The 20,269-nt window shown below is 45.4% G+C and overlaps 1 protein-coding gene across 1 annotated transcript in view; it reads right to left on the bottom strand.

Annotated features, from left to right (window-relative positions):
• LOC309560980 (uncharacterized protein) overlaps positions 1 to 17,617 on the bottom strand; it is a gene marked incomplete at its 5' end in the record, with an annotated part of 32,790 nt that extends 15,173 nt beyond the window's left edge. The window contains 2 exons of the mRNA XM_082264685.1: positions 15,076 to 15,609; positions 17,569 to 17,617. Of these exons, the coding sequence (XP_082120811.1) occupies positions 15,076 to 15,609; positions 17,569 to 17,617 (583 nt within the window). The remainder of the gene's footprint in view (positions 1 to 15,075; positions 15,610 to 17,568) is intronic.
• Positions 17,618 to 20,269: the final 2,652 nt, after the last annotated feature.

Below are 20,269 nucleotides of genomic sequence, written 5' to 3'. Positions count from 1 at the left end.
TGTTATACATGCTACAGATGCGCCACTTTTCAGACAGACTAAGGGGACCCCCCAGGCACTATATGTAAAATATTTTTTTATTTTAATTGTTTCACTTAAAGTGGGAGCCCTGACAGATGGGTTGACAGGGGGCAGACCCCCTCAGATACTTCGGGTTAGGCCAGGTGGGGCAGGGTGAGTTCGGGTGGAAGATGAAATGTTAGGCTGCTAGTGGCCTTTGAGAGTAGCTCCCTAGTCTGGGGGGGTGTAAACTCAGGCCCGGGCTTGGCTGCAGAAAGGGACCCCTTCTCATGACACACAGAGGGATCCTGACCAGAAAGCACGGGAGCAAGGAGAGGACAGCGGGCGGACACTGCTGGGCAAATCTCTATGGAAAAAGACAGCCAGGAGGTCTGGTGAGTGTTAAAGTCAAAGGACTGAGAGACCTGCCTAAAGGGTGCAAGAACTCTGGGATGGATGCAGAGTCAGTCTGGGAGGACTGTGGAGAAGTAGCCCCTCCAAGTTCTATTCCCCAATAAAAAAAACAACAAAGCTGCAAGGACTGATCCTTGTCTTCAGAGTATGTAGAAAATTCATGTGCCTGGTTATGCAGGGAGTGAGATACCCATATTCACCAGCGGCTGCTATGGGTAGTGCTACATTTGGGGGCATCATCCAGGATATCTGCCCACGGTCAACCTGCTAGCTGTTGCTCCTAACAACCAGAGTTTGGAGCCAGGGAACTGTGCCTTGTTTCAAAGACCACCAGATGGATTGAACTAGGGAAGGACTTACAGTATGTCCTTTGCCTGTTTGTGACTTCAAAAACCAAGTGCCATTGTCAATAGCAACCAGCAGGAGCTGCCTTTCCAGTTCAAGTTATTGCTGCCCTGCATACCCAGTTGTCCCAACTTCAGCTGGGACATGCACTTGCATTATTTTCCTGCTATTCAGTGAACTTTACCATGTTCTGTCACCCGTGGCAACCACAGTGGGCAATCGTGTCCATGGATTACAAATATGTCCAGCGATCTGTTAATGCTGGACACTTTATGCTTCAAACTCCTGCTATCTACAGTAGAGTGTGCCCGAAGATGCCTACTGTTGCCCATGCTGACCAAGGCAACCCAGTGGGTGCCTGCAGAAGGGACTGTCCTAATTCTGCTCTGTATAGTGGAATATGTGCCTTAGACTTTTTTTGTTACCCCAGGCAGCCACAGTACAAGTAAGCTGCCACCTGCTCCCAGTTGCTCGGGCAAAGTCGGTGAAAGGTTGTATCAACGTGCCTTACAAAAAGTTATATTTCATATTACATTTTGTTAGGGCTCATTCTACGATGGAATGTGGTCCCCTGCAATTACAGATTTAACAAGCCAGACTAACACTCATTCATAACACCCTGGACAGCAGACAGCTGCATTTTGCATATAGATTACAAGACGTTGATATGTTAAACCACCTTTCCATTCATTCATTTGAACACTTGACAGTTGGACATTTTGCATATTCATACAATACAACTCAAAGAGAGGAGGCGGGGCGGAGGCGGGGCAGAGAACAGCCTTAATACATTCATACAATACAACCAATGAGAGGAGGCGGGGCGGAGGCGGGGCAGAGATCGGCCTTAATACATTCATACAATACAACTTAATGAGAGGAGGCGGGGAGGAGGCGGGGCAGGCACGGCTCACTACAGTTCAGCTACTGCGAGATTTCTGGAATAGAATAAATCCCAGCAGACACTGAGAATCGCCGAATGACGTCATCGCCGATCGGACCCGGAAGTGAGGTGAGGAGGAATAAAGCAGAAATTAAGGTATTTACTAGCAAAAAAAAAAAAAAAGTTTCCATTGGTAAAAGCCGTTTTAAAGGGGATTACATACAGCTATGTATTCCAACCTATTAAAAATGGGTGGAACTCCGCTTTAATGAGGTGCTATGCCTTAGATAATTAAGCATCTCTTATAAAATTTTCTTTTATTATATTGGAAAAAAAAAAAAAAAAATAGGATAGATAACTTGTTGATAGTGTGCTAAGAATTATAATGAATTTATGCCAGCGTTACTACTTTGAGATGTTACTACTTTGATATTGTTAAAGATTTAAAATTTTAAGGTAACCTCCTGCGGTGAATTCAATTAGTTGCCAAGCCATCTCTTTTCATTCTAAGGTGACTCATTTCCCAGGCTTTGCATATAAATGGTCCTTGAAGTCAGATCCTGTGTCTCCAAGGCTATTTGGTTTCAATTTCCTGTTAGGTGTCACCGAGCAATTGTGCAAACCCATATAAATTTATGTTTGCATGAGTACTTACTTCTAGCTGTTTTGTGTGTCTCTATGTGTCCATGTACACAAGACAGCTTGAATTTTACTCCCTGCTGCTCAGTGATCAAAGCATCTTAGCCATGCAAGGGATTCTCAGTTCTAGGTAGCTGCCTGCTTGGGTGAGTCAGAGGACTGCAAGTTAACCCATCTCCACCTTTGGAGGAATACAAGGCAGTTCAACCCCTCCAAGGGCCCTCACCATTGTTGCATGCGTAGACATGCTGTGTTCTCCCAAAACAGTGCCATTAGGTATCCTTCCTGTCTTAAAATTACCTGCCTTCCTGTAGGCCCTAAACCCCAGTGCTGCGAGTAGTTTTTACTAGCATTTATTTTTGCTGCCTGCCTGTAGGCCAGAAGCCCAGTGCCGCAATATACTCCTGCCATTCTTGTAAAACTTGCATTCTTGTCTCTGTGCTTGCCTGCTGTTCTTGCTGGGGTCGGAGTGACCCCAGTATCAAGCTATCTCCCTTTGAAATTTTGATGGGGAGACCCGTCCAAACCCCATAAGTCCATTTATTCTCATATCTAGAGATTTTGCAAGAGGAATATGTGGCAGAATAAATTGAAAAAAATTAAACAGTGATTATGGTGATATTTCGCTCTCGTTTCGTTTGCCAACAGGTGCACCAACCCACCCATTCAAGCCTGGAGACAGACGGAAGCCCCACCCCTGGACCCCACAACTGCGGACCGGAGATTGTGACGAGCAACAGATGAATTCCAGTTGGATCCAGACAGACGGAAGCCCCACCCCTGGACCCCACAACTGCGGACCGGAGATTGTGACAAGCACCAGATGAATTCCAGTTGGATCCAGACAGACGGAAGCCCCACCCCTGGACCCCACAACTGCGGACCGGAGATTGTGACGAGCACCAGATGAATTCCAGTTGGATCCAGACAGACGGAAGCCCCACCCCTGGACCCCACAACTGCGGACCGGAGATTGTGACGAGCACCAGACGAATTCCAGTTGGATCCAGACAGACGCATTGGTACAATGCCAACGGACACCCCTACTCCTGAAAGACTTCGCATTCGTACAACAGTGGTACTCTTTGTAGCAAGCTTAGCACTAGTAGCCACTGTCTGGTTACTTGCAACATGTGCTCACCACCCCGAGAACCTCTCCTCATTTTGCCCTTGCTCACCCCAGGAAAAGAGAGAGACACGAGACATTCATGTCTCCACTTTACAGTCGAAGTCAAGCCTAATGGACAAAGGACATTGTTTTACGTTGTAGCCGCCAGGGATTTAGTCTGACCACTCTGATGATACGGGGGTCGAAAGGGAATTTTTTCCTCCCATTGAACAGAAGGTTTATTTTTGCCCTTTCCTGGCAAAGGCTTTAGGACATGTTGAAAAATCACATGCCATAGTCAACAGGTGGTATGTGCTGCCATGGTCTATTTGTCGCGACTTTATTTCCATAATATGGAGTTGGATTTTTCAGGCCATGGATTCTTGCAAGCTATGACCCTGCCCATTGAACATGTCTGTTTTTGATTTGATAGAATTCTAAGAAGTTATATCCCTATGTGCACACAACCAAGTCACCAGCCTACATACACTTTCGAATATAATATCACCTGTTTTTACGAATAGTATGCACTCATACACTAACACAACCCAGGTATGTCAAGAATGTCCAGCTCATTCATAATTGGACATATATCCCAGGAGGGCACATAGTGCTATTCACAGACTCTAAGTGATCCCACCATTATGAATAAAGTTGGGATCAAAGGTTGGGTTGAAAGGTTGTATCAACGTGCCTTACAAAAAATTATATTTCATTTTACATTTTGTTAGGGCTCATTCTACGATGGAATGTGGCCCCCTGCAATTACAGATTTAACGAGCCAGACTAACACTCATTCATAACACCCTGGACAGCAGACAGCTGCATTTTGCATATAGATTACAAGACGTTGATATGTTAAACCACCTTTCCATTCATTCATTTGAACACTTGACAGTTGGACATTTTGCATAGAGGTTACTGACACCACCCATAAACAATTGACAATTGCTTACATTAACACATCAGGCAAGCTGAACACAGACGGACCGACTCTCTAACAAAACACAGATTCAGATACAAGACACCTCATATTGACACAAATGCATAGGGAAACAAAAGCCTTTCATGTACTGTTTCTGTGAGACATGTTCTATTGTCAAATTGACCAGTAAATTGTAAACCAGTTTAAAGACGTTTTTTCCCGCTCAAACTTGCCTTAAATATGAGCTAAACTTGAAATAAAATCAGATGTGTCTACACCTTGCTTCGGTGCGCTGTGTCCTCGCATCTCCCAGCTGGAAGAGGGAAAATTCACTATCCGGGAGGGTTAGCAACTGAAGGGTCTTATATCATCTTATAATTGCCTCCTGACGAGATTTGAGCTAACAGTCGGTGCTGAGCAACATGTCCGAAAAAGTTTTACAAGTATCAGTGTGCCTGCAACCTTCAGTACAGCTAACGAGGGGTTACAGCTGAGAGCATGGGAGAAGGCCTGCTTATCAGCATTGCAGATGGGTGGAGCCACGCCCCTGAGGAGACCCAGAATTTCCTGCTCGCAGAGAGGAGCAAGAGGGCGGAGTATGCTCATGTGTATACAGTGCTGACCTGGTTGCCTTATCTGCAGGAGCAAACCCTGGTGGACACCGGTGTCTGGTTGGAGCTTCGCAGGGGATTCGACTTTATGATGATCAAGGGGACTGAGCGACTATGCCTGCTGTGTTCTGAATGCTGGATACCAACCATGGTGGTCAGTGCCTGGGTCCAGTGCAGGCATTACGACGAGCCCCTTCCCCGGCTAGTTTCCAGCGAGCAGGGGCCATAGTACTATCGAGTGGACCTGCAATCAGTACTGTGCCAATTAGAGCCGTGGAAGTCCTGGAAGGCTGGTGTGGGCCTTGGATCATCCGAGCAAGGTAGAGTTGAGTCAGAGCCTGGTGACTTCTCTCTGAAAACCAGCGACATTAGGGAAGAGAGTTGGAGATCTGCCATGGCCTGCAGCTTGGTCGGGGACCTGGTAACTGTAAGTAATGCTCAGCAGGAACCAGACATTGTCCCTGAAATCCCGGCTGCACCTATGTGCTCTGCTGACCCCCCCTGGAAGGAGCCAGTGCAGGAGGGAGATGTGCCCTCAGGTGGGCAGGAAGGGGAAAGTGGAGACAGGACCATAGATTAGGGTTTCCCCAGACTGCAGGCAGAATTCAGGTCACTGGAAGATGAGAAAGCAGATTGGTTGTCACGCTATTGCTCGGAGGAGAAATGGGAGTTGGGAGGCTCCTTGGTCCAGGAAGAGATCCAGTCCGAGGTGTTAGATGTAACAGATCCTGCTGGGAGAATTGGAGAAGCTGCAGGAATCCTTGTCAGTGTAAGAAAGATCTTCTGTAACAAACCCTTCATAACCCAGACCAGAGCAGCTGTATTCAAGCAGTGAGTTAGGAGGTCCCCCAACACTTGTATCCTTTCAGGAAAAGAGAAGCCAAAAAAACTGCTGAGATTCCAGCGGGAGATTCACAGCAGAACAGCTCTGGGGGGAGATCTGGACTATCCCTATGTCCCTCCTGTTATAATGGACATCGATACTCCCAGAGAGAATGGGAGGATGAGCTGGTGTAGGAGTATATGCATATCCCTAAGCCTCTGGGGATGCCAGATTGTGAGGAAACCTGCGCCCGGTTTCAGGACATTCGGGAGGAATGGAGCCTTGGGAGAGCAATCCACCAAAACAGAGTGGTGGCCGTGAAGGCAGGACAGCCTTCTAGGAGCCACTCTGTCTCAAATAGAAAAGCTCACGGCCATGTGAGGAGACTGCCGAATCCAATTCTCTACATCTGAAGGCCTGCTGGAGTGAGCAGCTTACAAGTGGAGATTGTCACATGGAAAGCTGGGAGATTGCTGCCTGTGTTGTTTTTCTGTTCAGTTTGCAGACTAGGCTGGCCTGCCACCCTAAACCATGCCAGATGGACTGTCCCTTCTGATAAACTCGGGTGAAGCCTAGATCCGGACATTTTACTCTTTAAAAAGAGCCTGATGACAAAGGGAGGGGCCCCTCCCACCAGGGACTCTAAAGAGAACTGTTCACTTTAAACTTTTCATTTTCTGTCAGCAGGATCATAACCCCAAAAATGTGTGCTTCTTTGTTGTCTTTCTTCCAGTGGGATCAAAACCCCCTGCTGGTGGAATCTGTGTATAGTTAGCTCCAGAGCTTTTTTTCTCAGAGAATAGGTGCAGGAACTCCACTTTCTAAGTTACTTTGTGTCTCTGTTCCCTACCCACCTTTGAGCACTAACATTTGGTTCCACCCCTACCCACCTCTGAGCACCGACCCTTGGATCCACCCCCTACCCAGCTTCCATTACAGCCCCTTTTAGAGAATATAAAGCCAAGTATAATTTTGTAGTGTAATGTATGGAATTTAGTTATGATAACAAGAAAAGCAATAAAATTGACCCCCCACAGCCAGCAGCAAAAGACCCCCCCCCCCAGCAGCAAAAGACCCCCCCCCAGCAGCAATAGACCCCCAGCAGCAGCAAAAGATCTCCCAGCAGCCAGCATCAATAGACTCTCTAGCAGCCAGCAACAGTAGACCCCCTCCCTAAACAGTAGATCCCTTCCAGCAACAATTAACCCCCAGTATCAAAAGATCCTCCACCAGCAACAATAGATTTTCATGCAAAAATAGATCCCCTCCAGCATCAATAGATCCCCCTGCAGCAAGCACCAGTAGACCCTCCAGCACCCCTTGCCATGGCATACATTCAGTGCTGGAGGTGCCGGACCTGCGTTCCCCCGCGTTCCCGCTGAAGAAAAGCCCTGGTTAGCTCAATTAGTGATATGATGGTATTCTTTTATGTCTCTCTGTTTGTTTGCAGGTTTGGGTATGAACGGTTGTTCATCCTGCTTCGAACAGATTCAAGCATTCCAGCTGTGGGAGGATTTCCCTCGAGGGGGAGGTGCTCCCAGGTGATACTGTATTTTTGTGCTGATGCTGATGTGTTAGCTGCAGGGACCTGTAGCTAAGATGTAGATATTGTGTACATACAGTATCTCACAAAAGTGAATACATCCCTCACATTTTTGTAAATATTTTATTTTATCTTTTCATGTGACAACACTGAAGAAATGACACTTTGCTACAATGTAAAGTAGTGAGTGTACAGCTTGTATAACAGTGTAAATTTGCTGTCCCCTCAAAATAACTCAACACACAGCCATTAATTGTCTAAACCTCTGGCGACAAAAGTGAGTACACCCCTAAGAAAAAATGTCCAAACTGGGCCAAATTAGCCATTTTCCCTCCCTGGTGTCAAGTGACTCATTAGTGTTACAAGTTCTCAGGTGTGAATGGGGAGCAGGTGTGTTAAATTTTGTGTTATCGCTCTCATTCTCTCATACTGGTCACTGGAAGTTCAACATGGCACCTCATGGCAAAGAACTCACGGAGGATCTGAAAAAAAGAATTGTTGCTCTACATAAAGATGGCCTAGGCTACAAGAAGATTGCCAAGACCCTGAAACGGAGCTGCAGCATGGTAGTCAAGACCACATAGCGGTTTAACAGGACAGGTTCCACTCAGAACAGGCCTCACCATGGTCGACAAAAGAAGTTGAGTGCACTTGCTGAGCGTCATATTCAGAGGTTGTCTTTGGGAAATAGACGTATGAGTGCTGCCAGCATTGCTGCAGTGGTTGAAGGGGTGGGGGGGTCAGCCTGTCAGTAGTCAGACCATACGCTGCACACTGCATCAAACTGGTCTGCATGGCTGTCGTCCCAGAAGGAAGCCTCTTCTAAAAAGCACATGCACAAGAAAGCCTGCAAACAGTTTGCTGAAGACAAGCAGACTAAGAACATGGATTACTGAAACCATGTCCTGTGGTCTGATGAGACCAAGATAAACTTATTTGGTTCAGATGGTGTCAAGCGTGTGTGGCGACAACCAGGTGAGGAATACAAAGACAAGTGTGTCTTGCCCACAGTCAAGCATGGTGGTGGGAGTGTCATGGTCTGGGGCTACATGAGTGCTGCCGACACTGGGGAGCTACAGTTCATTGAGGGAACCATGAATGCCAACATGTACTGTGACATACTGAAGCAGAGCATGATCCCCTCCCTTCAGAGACTGGGCCGCAGGGCAGTATTCCAACATGATAATGACCCCAAACACACCTCCAAGGCAACCACGGCCTTGCTAAAGACACTGAGGGTAATGGTGATGGACTGGCCAAGTATATCTCCAGGCCTAAACCCTATTAAGGATCTGTGGGGCATCCTCAAACAGAAGGTGGAGGAGCGCAAGGTCCACCAGCTCTGTGATGTCGTCATGGAGGAGTGGAAGAGGACTACAGTGGCAACCTGTGAAGCTTTGGTGAACTCCATGTACAAGAGGGTTAAGGCAGTGCTGGAAAATAATGGTGGCCACACAAAATATTGACACTTTGGGCCCAATTTGGACATTTTGACTTAGGGGTGTACTCACTTTTGTTGCCAGTGGTTTAGACATTAATGGCTGTGTGTTGAGTTATTTTGAGGGGACAGCTAATTTACACTGTTATACAAGCTGTACACTCACTACTTTACATTGTAGCAAAGTGTCATTTTTTCAGTGTTGTCACATGAAAAGATATAATAAAATATTTACAAAAATGTGAGGGATGTACTCAGGTTTGTGAGATACTGTGTGTTGTAGACATTTACTGTGAAGATATTGTGCATATTTTTGATACTTTTTGTAATTTATTTGTAACATAGCCCCATCCAAGTTGTTTCCCTTTTCCCCTACTACTTTAATTTTATGAGGGACTATATGGAGGAAATATCCATTGGAGTAAGGCCCCTTTAACATGAACGATCCGATCAGATCCGCCTGTCAGTTTTTTAGGCGGACTTGATGTGATCCTCCATGCATCCCTATGGGGCAGTGGATGTCAGCGGAGACATGTCCGCTGACACCCACTGCTATCCAATTCCAATCCTATCCGTGAAATCCGGACGGATGGAAACCCTATTTTCCATCCATCCAGCGTATCAGATCGGATGGGATTGGATGAGAATGGACAGGTGGTCCGTTCTCATCCGATTCCCCCAAAGAGGACAGCAGGGATCAGACACCTCCCTCTCCGCACACAGAGCGGAGACAGAGCTGTCATCTGCCTGCTCAGTGGGGATCGGCAGATCGATCCCCCGCTGAACAGCACGGAGTCCGCCAGCGGAGGCGGACCGTGTGAAAGGACCCTTATCAATCATCAAAGTAGCTGCAGCTGCTTCATTTGGAATATCAAGTTCACATTTTGTGCTCTTCAACTATCCTATGTTCTCGATGCTTGAGAATGTATATTTTTGGGCATTAGCAGTGGGACTGCATATATTGTGGACAAGTGTTGTTGAATATCTATCCATGTGAAGGGGGTATGAAAACCAATTACATAAGTGGATGCAGCTGTATTCCTTTGAAGTATTTAATCTACACTCTGCTCTTCACTACTTTATGACTCATATTTGAAAGCTTATTTTTTTTTTATACACTGGTGCAGATACTGAAGCCCCGTACACACGTACCGATCGTCGGCCGAACGATCGGCCGTCTTTTGTCCCCGGGCTGTCGTGTCCGCTGAAAAGTGCAAAAGACTGCACACGAATTTTGTCCGCCAACAACAGCCGACTGCAGAAGTGATGTCATGTGATGGTTAACTTTCCCTGTGTTTTTTCTTTTCTGAGCATGCCCAGTCTTGCAAATCTGCTGTCTGTCAGCCGAAATCTGTACTGACTGGCGAACAATCGGCCGTTCTGGTGTCGGCATACAAAAATTTGAATGCTTGCACGACAGATTCTGTTCGGCCGAAAGTGCGCTGTCGGAAGCATCATACTAACAAGCCGAAAATCGGCCGATCGGTCGTCGGCCGAATCTTTTTGGCCGACAATCTGCACGTGTGTACGGGCCTTGAGAGTGATTCTGTGTGAGGGAGACATAAAAACCGTTTAATTTACTGCGATTATGAACACATTTGCTTTGGGAATGCCTCCTCTTGGCCACAGATTTCACATGTTGTTCATGGTTCATCCATGCCACTGAAGCTGACTTTACATCTTCAACAAAACTCTTCATTCACAAGAAGGGGTTCCCTAGTTCCATTCTTAATCAGATATACATTTGATGGGTTTCTCTAATCTATCATAATTTAAACCTTTTTTGGCTACCAACTGTACTTGTGGTTGCCAACAATATATATGTATGGTTGTTCTATATTATACATCAGTTCACGCTCTGTGATATTTGTTATATGGTCATGTGTATATACACATTAATGAAAGTTACACATTGGGGATGAGCCATTGTCAGGCCTTGAGAGCTTTTTAGGATGTTTAGTATGTGCTTGTCTTTATGTATTTTAACCATGTGCAATTAAAGCATATATATATATATATATATATATATATATATATATATATATACACACACATACACATATATACAAACCCGATTCCCAAAAAGTTGGGACACTGTACAAATTGTGAATAAAAACAGAATGCAATGATGTGGAAGTTTCAAATTTCAATATTTTATTCAGAATACAACATAGATGACATATCAAATGTTTAAACTGAGAAAATGTATAATTTTAAGGGAAAAATAAGTTGATTTTAAATTTCATGGCAGCAACGCATCTCCAAAAAGTTGGGACAAGGCCGTTTACCACTGCGTGGCCTCCCCTCTTCTTTTTATAACAGTCTGCAAATGTCTGGGGACTGAGGAGACAAGTTGTTCAAGTTTAGGAATAGGAATTTTGTCCCATTCTTGTCTAATACAGGCTTCTAGTTGCTCAACTGTCTTAGGTCTTCTTTGTCACATCTTCCTCTTTATGATGCGCCAAATGTTTTCTATGGGTGAAAGATCTGGACTGCAGGCTGGCCATTTCAGTACCCAGCTCTTCTTCTACGCATCCATGATGTTGTAATTGATGCAGTATGTGGTCAGGGCCGGCCTTAGGTGTTTAGGCACCCTGTGCGAGCTAATCCTGTGGCGCCCCCCCCCCCCACCGCGCACATTTTCTTGCACTTTTCTTTTTTATGATCACTAATAACTTAGCCCCCCTTACATTAGAGACCCCTAACAGAGCCCCCCTTACATCAAATACCCCTTTACATTAGAGATCCCCACAGAGCCCCCCCTTACATCAAAGACCCCCTTACATTAGAGACCCCCACAGAGCCCTCCCTTACATCAGAGACTCCCCACACAGAGCCCCCCCTTACATCAGAGACCCCCACACAGAGCTCCCCTTACATCAGAGACCCCCCCACACACAGCCCCCCTTACATCAGAGACCCCCACCCTGAACCTCCAGGCTGCGGTCGCCGCTTACCTCCCGCTGTGCGGCCTGATCATCTGGGAGCTGTGATGGCCGCACGGCGCCCCTGTTGCCTATGGCGCCCTGTGCGGCCGCACAGCTCGCACACCCCAAAGGCTGGCCCTGTATGTGGTCTGGCATTGTCATGTTGGAAAATGCAAGGTCTTCCCTGAAAGAGAGGACTTCTGGATGGGAGCATATGTTGTTCTAGAACTTGGATATACCTTTCAGCATTGATGGTGCCTTTCCAGATGTGTAAGCTGCCCATGCCACACGCACTCATGCAACCCCATACCATCAGAGATGCAGGCTTCTGAACTGGGCGCTGATAACAACTTGGGTTGTCCTTGTCCTCTTTAGTCGGATGACATGGCGTCCCAGTTTTCCAAAAAGAACTTCAAATTTTGATTCGTCTGACAACAGAACAGTTTTCCACTTTGCCACAGTCCATTTTAAATGAGCCTTGGCCCAGAGAAAATGCCTGCGTTTCTGGATCATGTTTAGATTTGGCTTATTTTTTGGCCTATAGAGTTTTAGCCGGCAACAGCGAATGGCACGGTGGATTGTGTTCACCGACAATGTTTTCTGGAAGTATTCCTGAGCCCATGTTGTGATTTCCATTACAATAGCATTCCTGTATGTGATGCAGTGCCGTCGAAGGGCCCGAAGATCACGGGTATCCAGTATGGTATTCCGGCCTTGACCCTTACGCACAGAGATTGTTCCAGATTCTCTGAATCTTTGGATGATATTATGCATTGTAGATGATGATAACTTCAAACTATTTGCAATTTTTCTCTGAGAAACTCCTTTCTGATATTGCTCCACTATTTTTCGCCACAGCATTGGGGGAATTGGTGATCCTCTGCCCATCTTGACTTCTGAGAGACACTGCCACTCTGAGAGGCTCTTTTTATACCCAATCATGTTGCCAATTGACCTAATAAGTTGCAAATTGGTCCTCCAGCTGTTCCTTATATGTACATTTAACTTTTCTGGCCTCTTATTGCTACCTGTCCCAACTTTTTTGGAATGTATAGCTCTCATGAAATCCAAAATGAGCCAATATTTGGCATGACATTTCAAAATGTCTCACTTTCAACATTTGATATGTTATCTATATTATATTGTGAATAAAATATAAGTTTTTGAGATTTGTAAATTAGTCCGTTCTTTTTTTACTCACAATTTGTACAGTGTCCCAACTTTTTTGGAATTGGGTTTTTGTATATGTATATATATATATATATATATATATACATATATATATTGGCTACTAAGATATTTATTATAACTTTTGGTATTGGATATGCATACATGGAAGAGTTTGAGCTTTAATCCATTCTATGTATTTTTGTGCTAGTTCTTCTATTGTGGAATAGTTCCCCTTTCTTGAGACCTTGTAGGACTTTTGGTGTTTTTTGGTTTATGTTTTTAGAAAGGGTCAGGGAGTGGGACTTTCTTAAATGCAAAACTGTGCTATTTGTATTTTTGGTTCAATAGAATTCAATTGAGACAAGCAGAAAAGCATGTCGTGCATTTTTAGCATGTTTTTGACATGTTTTGTGTTATTTAATCTGCCCAACAACAAATTGGCCATATAAAAAGAAAAAAAGCATAAAAACGCACAAAACGCACAAAACGCATCAAAAACGCTTGTCCAAAAACACGGAAAGTACAGAAAAAAGTACTGCAGAAACTCTCAAAAGCAACATGCATAGGTGTGAATGGAGCCTCAGACACTGAGGGGGGACAAGACCTGTAAGTCTGGGTTCACATCTGTACGGTTGCAGCTGATGCATTTTTCAGGCACGTTATGTGGTGCATTTTTAAACCTGCATTTTGTATGCATTTTTGCATGCTGTTTTCATGCGTTTTGTGTTTTTTTTCCCTTTAAAAACAATGTACAGTATATAGCTGGTTGCTAAAGAGTGGGCTGGGAAGCCTGCCGCCGCTTCCTTAACACAACGGTTAAGTCATCAGCTGTCATCAGCTGATTTCTCTGCTGACAGCTAAATGTAAAAAAAAAATTGCCAGTAAAAAGAAATTGTCAAAAATAAAACGACATGGGGCCTTCGGGTCTGGTATGGATTTGGATGGGAATTCCACGCCAATATAGAAAGAAAATGGACAAATAAAAAATGGCGTGAGGTCCCCCCCCCCCCCCCCCAAATCCATTCCAGACCCTTATCTGAGCATGCAGCCCAGCAGGTCAGGAAAGGGAGGAGCAAACCATACCAGGCCGCATACCCTCAACATGGGGGGGTGCTTTAGGAAAGAGGAGGCTCGCCCCCCCACCCCAGAGAACCTTGTCCCCATATTGATGAGGACAAGGATCTCTTCCCCACAACCCTGGGCTGTGGTTGTGGGAGTCTTCGGCAGGGGGGGCTTATCAGAATCTGGAAGTCCCCTTTACCACAAGGGGTCCCCAGATCCTGGCCCCCCATGTGAATGAGTAGGGGTACATTGTACCTCACCTGGGTGGCCCCGCCCCTTACGTACTTAAGAACTGTCAGACGAAGGAGCGGGCAGTCGGCATTTAGCCTTCGCTGAATGTAGAGGGGGCCCATGCCGTTCTTTTCACAAATTTTTTTGCCAGCAATACTTTTTTTTTTTTTTACATTCCGACATCAGTGGGGAACCCGGCTGATAGCTGATGACTTATCGGTTGTGAAGGACTTTGGTTGACGGCTTCCTGGCCTGCTCCTTAAGCCCCGTACACACGTACCGATCGTCGGCCGAACGATCGGCCGTCTTTTGTCCAGGGCTGTCCTGTCCGCTGAAAAGTGCAAAAGACTGCACACGAATTTTGTCGGCCAACAGCAGCCGACTGCAGAAGTGATGTCATGTGATGGTTAACTTTCCGTGTGTTTTTTCTTTTCTGAGCATGCCCAGTCTTGCAAATCTGCTCATTGTCGGCCGAATTCTGTACTGACTGGCGAACAATCGGCCGTTCTGGTGTTTACAAAAATTTTGATGCCTACACGACAGATTCTTTTCGGCCGAAAGTGCGCTGTCGGCTGTCGGAAGCATCATACTAACAAGCCTACAATCGGCCGATCGGTCGTCGGCCGAATATTTACGGCCCTGACCCTTTCCAAAAACACACCGCGTGAAAAACACATAGATGTGAACGGAACGTGTACCATAGGAAACGATGTTAAATGGACTGTACTGCGTTTCTGCAAATTGCAAAATGCACCAAAAAGTGCATAGGTGCGAAATTGTTAGTTGACTGCAGTGGAGAAACAATTAGTAATTAGCTGTTTGCCTGGTGTCATAATGTCCGTGGGATGAGGTTTTAAATAAATATATCAGATAAAGTGTAGGACACCTAGCAAATATGATATATGTGGAAAATGCAAAAAATTATAAACTTTATCTTTAAAGGGCTTTCTACTTACGCAGTGTGGGCTCTCCACTCAGCACCATGCGATTTTGTGCCTCAGAAGGTGTTGTCTGAACAGTGATAGCCTGAAGATCAAAATAAAGGGTTGTAGCATTGTCAACTTTTTGAAGACCACGTAGACTGGTTGATTTTCTCTCATAATAATAACAGATGTATAGTTTGGCGGTGCCTTTCTCTGCTGCAAGTGGTGCAGTAGAAAATGATAAACCTTTTCCAACATTTATTGTCAACCAGAATCCTCTAATGATGTGGATTTTATAAGTGTATAGTATCCCGTAATTTGTGGTCCCCATTATGGTAACGAACAGGTGTGGATCAGGGCAGGAGGTGTTTGCACTTTCTGAGCCAGTCCCGGTAGGAGTGTCGCACAAAGTTGCGTTCTTCTTAGCTGTAATGGTAACTAGAAGTGGATATTCCTGGGACATCTGCACTAGTGATGATATAATCTCAGTGGTTCCAAGCTGATAGGCAGGTACCATGACACTGGTGAACAGATAATGGATGATCACAGAGTCGTTTCTGGTCTGAGCTGCAGAGAGAAAATGCAATGGGCTTTATGAATTACTAAAATTGTCAGCTGTGATAATGCCTTGTGCCGTGTACCTGGGCTCCAAGTCACATGCACAGGCTTCCTATAGTCCACAGTACAAAATTCTAATAATGGTTCTGATGTTGGTCACACTCAGATATTCACTTAGTTCTGATCTATCAGCCAATAACATTTACCAACTGTATCGTTTGAAGGTGTTTCTGACTTGAAGTGTTTCTAAAGCCAAGAACGGATTTATAATATATTGCAGTTTACCAGTCCTTCGATGGGGTGGCTGAATTTGTTTTCTTTTTCCATGCTTTTTTCGTTTATTTTCACCCAATGATCCTGCCAGTAACACACTTTCTGTCCCTGTGTTCACTTTCTATACTGTATCTATGAAAAAGCAGTGCACTTACCCTAGGGCACATGTGTCAAACACAAGGCCAGCAGGCCAAATCCAGCCCTCCAGGCCATTTAATAAGGCCCTAGCACCTCTCCTGCAGCTGTGGCACCCCCCTTGCGTCTGCCCCTTCCCCTACCCCAGTCTCAGCAGTTGGCAGCGGAGAGAAGGACAGACCTCCTATAACAGATCCTGTTCCCTTCTGTGCAGCCGCAGCACCTCCTGATTTCCGCCTCCCCTGGTTTCAGCAGCTGACTCCATCCCTCCTCTGGTCCTCCTCCAGAACCTGCACTTTCTGCTTTCCAGCTCCACCTCCAGTTTCTTCCTGGCAGCAGCACAAGGTAAGGGGGTGCACTGTGATGTAAGGGATAATGGGGGACACTTAACTTCTGATGGTGGGGGGTCTCTTGACATCTGATGTAAGGAGGGGGAGGGGTGCTCTGGTCATCTAGTCTTGCATATACAACTGGCATAATGCTGATGTGGCCCGCAATGAAATTGAGCTTAACACCCCTGCCCTAGGGCATGGACTACAGGATACCTCCCCCTCTCATCATCTCCATAACCTAGGAGAAGGAGGTGTTATGTAGTCCACAGAAATAGCTGGGAAAATGCTAACTGATAACTATGCAAAGATCATTTGAAATATTAGCTTACTACGTTTCCAACAGCATCAACAGATTTTGTTTTTGCACTTATTAAACAGATTTAACCAATGCCATGTTTTAAAAGAGAAATATGGGGTTTGGCTTTTTTTCCCCATTCATACTTACCTATGTGGATGCAGCATCAGTCAGAAGCTGCATCTGTCCCCCGGCGCCTCTGCACTGAGAACCGAGCGGTGAAACACCGCCAATCGCTCGGTTTTAACAGCTCCCCGAGCAGAGAGCTGCTAACTGTCAGTCACCAGCTCTCTGCTCTGCCCTCTCCTCACTTATTGGAGCGCTGAGCTGTGAAGGGGGCAGAGCGGCCGGCTCAGGCTCTCAGCGGCTCGCTGAGTGGCTGAGCCAGGTGTCAATCTAGGCACCTGGCAGATCCCTACTCCATGGTCATGATGACGCAGTGCCTGGATCATCATCTGTGACGTCAGCAGAAAGCGGACCTTAGACCACTCTCTGCTAAAAAACGGGTCACAGGAGTGCAGAATGAACTGCACTCCTGTAATCCATAGGAGATGTACAGCCAAACGAGCTTTGGCTATACTTCTCCTTTAACTTTATTCCCCTAGGGCTAGGCAGACTATCTAGGCCTTAACAAGCACTACATATACAGTATGTACCTATTTACCTATACAGTATGTACCTATTTACCTATACAGTATGTACCTATTTACCTATACAGTGTGTACCTATTTACCTATACAGTATGTACCTATTTAGATATACAGTATGTACCTATTTACCTATACAGTATGTACCTATTTAGATATACAGTATGTACCTATTTACCTATACAGTATGTACCTATTTAGATATACAGTATGTACCTATTTACCTATACAGTATGTACCTATTTACCTATACAGTATGTACCTATTTTAAATAACAAAGTCATACCCATTACACATAAGTTCAGCAGCGTGAAGATTTTCAGTCCGTGATCCATCTTTGTGCCTTTAGTGGAGACTGTCCCCTTCAGAATTGCTTTTTAGCCAGGGGATTGCCATTTAAATACTTGTATCAAAAGGAACTTCTGCCAGAAAACCGGATTTGCAAAGCTTAGTGAAAACAATTTATATTTCAGTCAACATATAGTGAATGATTTCATTGTGTCCTCTTCAAGGGCCAGAACCTTCTGGAAAAAAATATTACAGGTACTGCAGAGGTAGGCATGGGAATTTTTTTTTAGAAACGGATGAATAGTAATCAATAGAGAGTTGTTCAGCATACGGAGAGTAAATAGGTTGATAGCTGTAGTGCAGAACCTTGGAGGTAGGATGGAATTTCTCATCTTCCTTGATAAATGACGGATGAATACAAAATTTCAGAAGCTGCATGGCACCGTATAATACGCTGAGAGATAACCTGCTCTGAATAATGGAGGGCTCTGATTTAGGTCTTGCACAAGGGGTGGACAAGAGGGACTGCCGCCCAGGGCGCAGCAGTACAGGGAGTCCCCCTACTGCACCCAAACTCTAGATCAATGGTTATTAAACAGGGCCAGGCTGTAGCTTCATGTCTGCTTTGACAGCTACTACTATAGAATTTCAGAAAATGGCCACGAATGTGCAGTTTACACTCCATGCCAAACATGAACAGCCGCTGCAGGGTGGTACACACCCATTCTACGGCATGCTCAGGAGTTGGAGTGAGGGCGCAGTCCTGCATCCTTGCCCAGGGCACTAAATGAACCTCTACCAGTACCAGTAGATTAGTGGAATCTCCATGTGCATCAGGCCAAAAATTGCAAGCACACTGCCATGCAATCTTCAGCAACTAATACCAGTAGAAGGAAAGATCTAATATAAAATACTACCTTTCAACTTGTCCTTTTGTGAAACTTCTGCCCTGCTGGAGCTGCAATGGGGGTTATAGGGTAAGTAGATGGACTTGATTGGCCAGAACAGAGCACTAACCACAAAACAATGGAACGGCAGGGCTTTTTTCCTCAGAGAATAGGTTCAGGAACTCTCCCCTTTTGAGTACCCCCTTGTCTCCGCCCCCTACCCTCCTCTGAGTGCCGCCTCTTGATTTCACCCCCTACTCTCCTCTCAGTACTGTCTCAAGTATCATTTTGTGGTGCTAAATAATTTCAATGGAATGTGTTCTTGTCTAATAACAAGAAAAGCAGAAAAATAGACCCCCCCCAGCAACAATAGAGCCCTCACACAATAATACACTCCCCCAACAACAATGGACTCCACCCCAGCAACAATAAATCCCCCACAGCAACAATAGACCCCACCCCAGCAACAATAGTTCCCCCACACAGCAACAATGGACCACCCACAACAAAATACCACCCAAAGCAACAAAATATCCACCCCAGCAACATTACCACCCCCCCCCCCAGGAGCAGCAAAAGATCTCCAAGCAGCCAGCATCAATAGACCCTCCAGCAGCAACAACAGATCTCCAAGCAGCCAGCAACAATATACCTCTACCTCAACAATAGATCCCTACTAGCAACACAAGACCCCCTCCCAGCAACAAATGATCCCCTGCCAGCCACAATAGACCCTCACACAAAAACAGATCCCCACCAGTTACAACAACTCCCCCAGCACACCCCACAAACCTTGCCACTACATAGATTCAGTGCTGGGGTTTCTGTAACTGCGTTTCCACTGAAAAAAAAGCCATGGTTGCGATATGTACAGATTTACATCTACCTCAATATATAACACTATACCTCTACCTCAACAGTAGATCCCTACTAGCAACATAAGACCTCCCCAGCAACAATAGATCTCCCACCAGCAACAATAGACCCTCACACAAAAACAGATCCCCACCAGTGACAATAGACCAACCAGCACACCCCACCCCCCTTGTCATTACATACATTCAGTGCTGAAGGTGCTGGAGATGTCAGGACTGCGTCCCCCACGTTCCTGCTGAAAAAAGCCCTGGTTGCCATGATACTCTATGTGCAGTATTACTAACACATGTCAAAGTTGCAAAACTCTGTTCAAGTAATTGTTTTTTTTTTTTTTCTTTCCGTCATTAAGCGGTTAAGTAGAACTTTTTAGACCCCATTCAGACTAGCGCGACTTGTCAGGCGACTTGTCAGCCTGAAAAGTCGCGCTCGGTCGCTCGCCATTGATTAGCACAGGACCCATTCTAATAGGAGCGACACAAGTCGCTCCGACTTAGAAAAAGGGTCCTGTACTACTTTGGGGCGACCTCGGAGCGACTTGCATTGACTTCCATTATGTGAAGTTCCTGCAAGTCACGCCGAAGTGGCGGTGCACGCTGTGCACCGCGACTTCACAGGTCGCCCCTCGAAGTCGGATCGCCTCAGTGTGAACTGGCTCTGAATGATAACAGTGTCTATAGAACTCAATCAAAAACTAGGTCTCAGTTTTATACCAACAATTACTCTAGAAAAGTGAGAACTATAATTTTGTTAATTGCCATGCAGACTCTTTTTGTTTCCTGCTATTTTTTTTTTTATTTTATGATTTAACCCCTTTGAACTGATAACCAGTAGCGCTACGTCCAATAAAAAAACAGTGGAAAAGTTGTGGGTAATCTGCTTATCAATGACCTACTATGTTGTGGTTTACTTATCACACATGGATTAAGGTCTGCTGAC

This window comes from Pelophylax lessonae, assembly GCF_965119305.1.
Source record: "Pelophylax lessonae genome assembly, chromosome: 7".
Lineage (NCBI taxonomy): Eukaryota > Metazoa > Chordata > Amphibia > Anura > Ranidae > Pelophylax > Pelophylax lessonae.
Note: the sequence above shows the minus strand (reverse complement) of the source record. Positions and strands in the feature narration are given on the sequence as shown.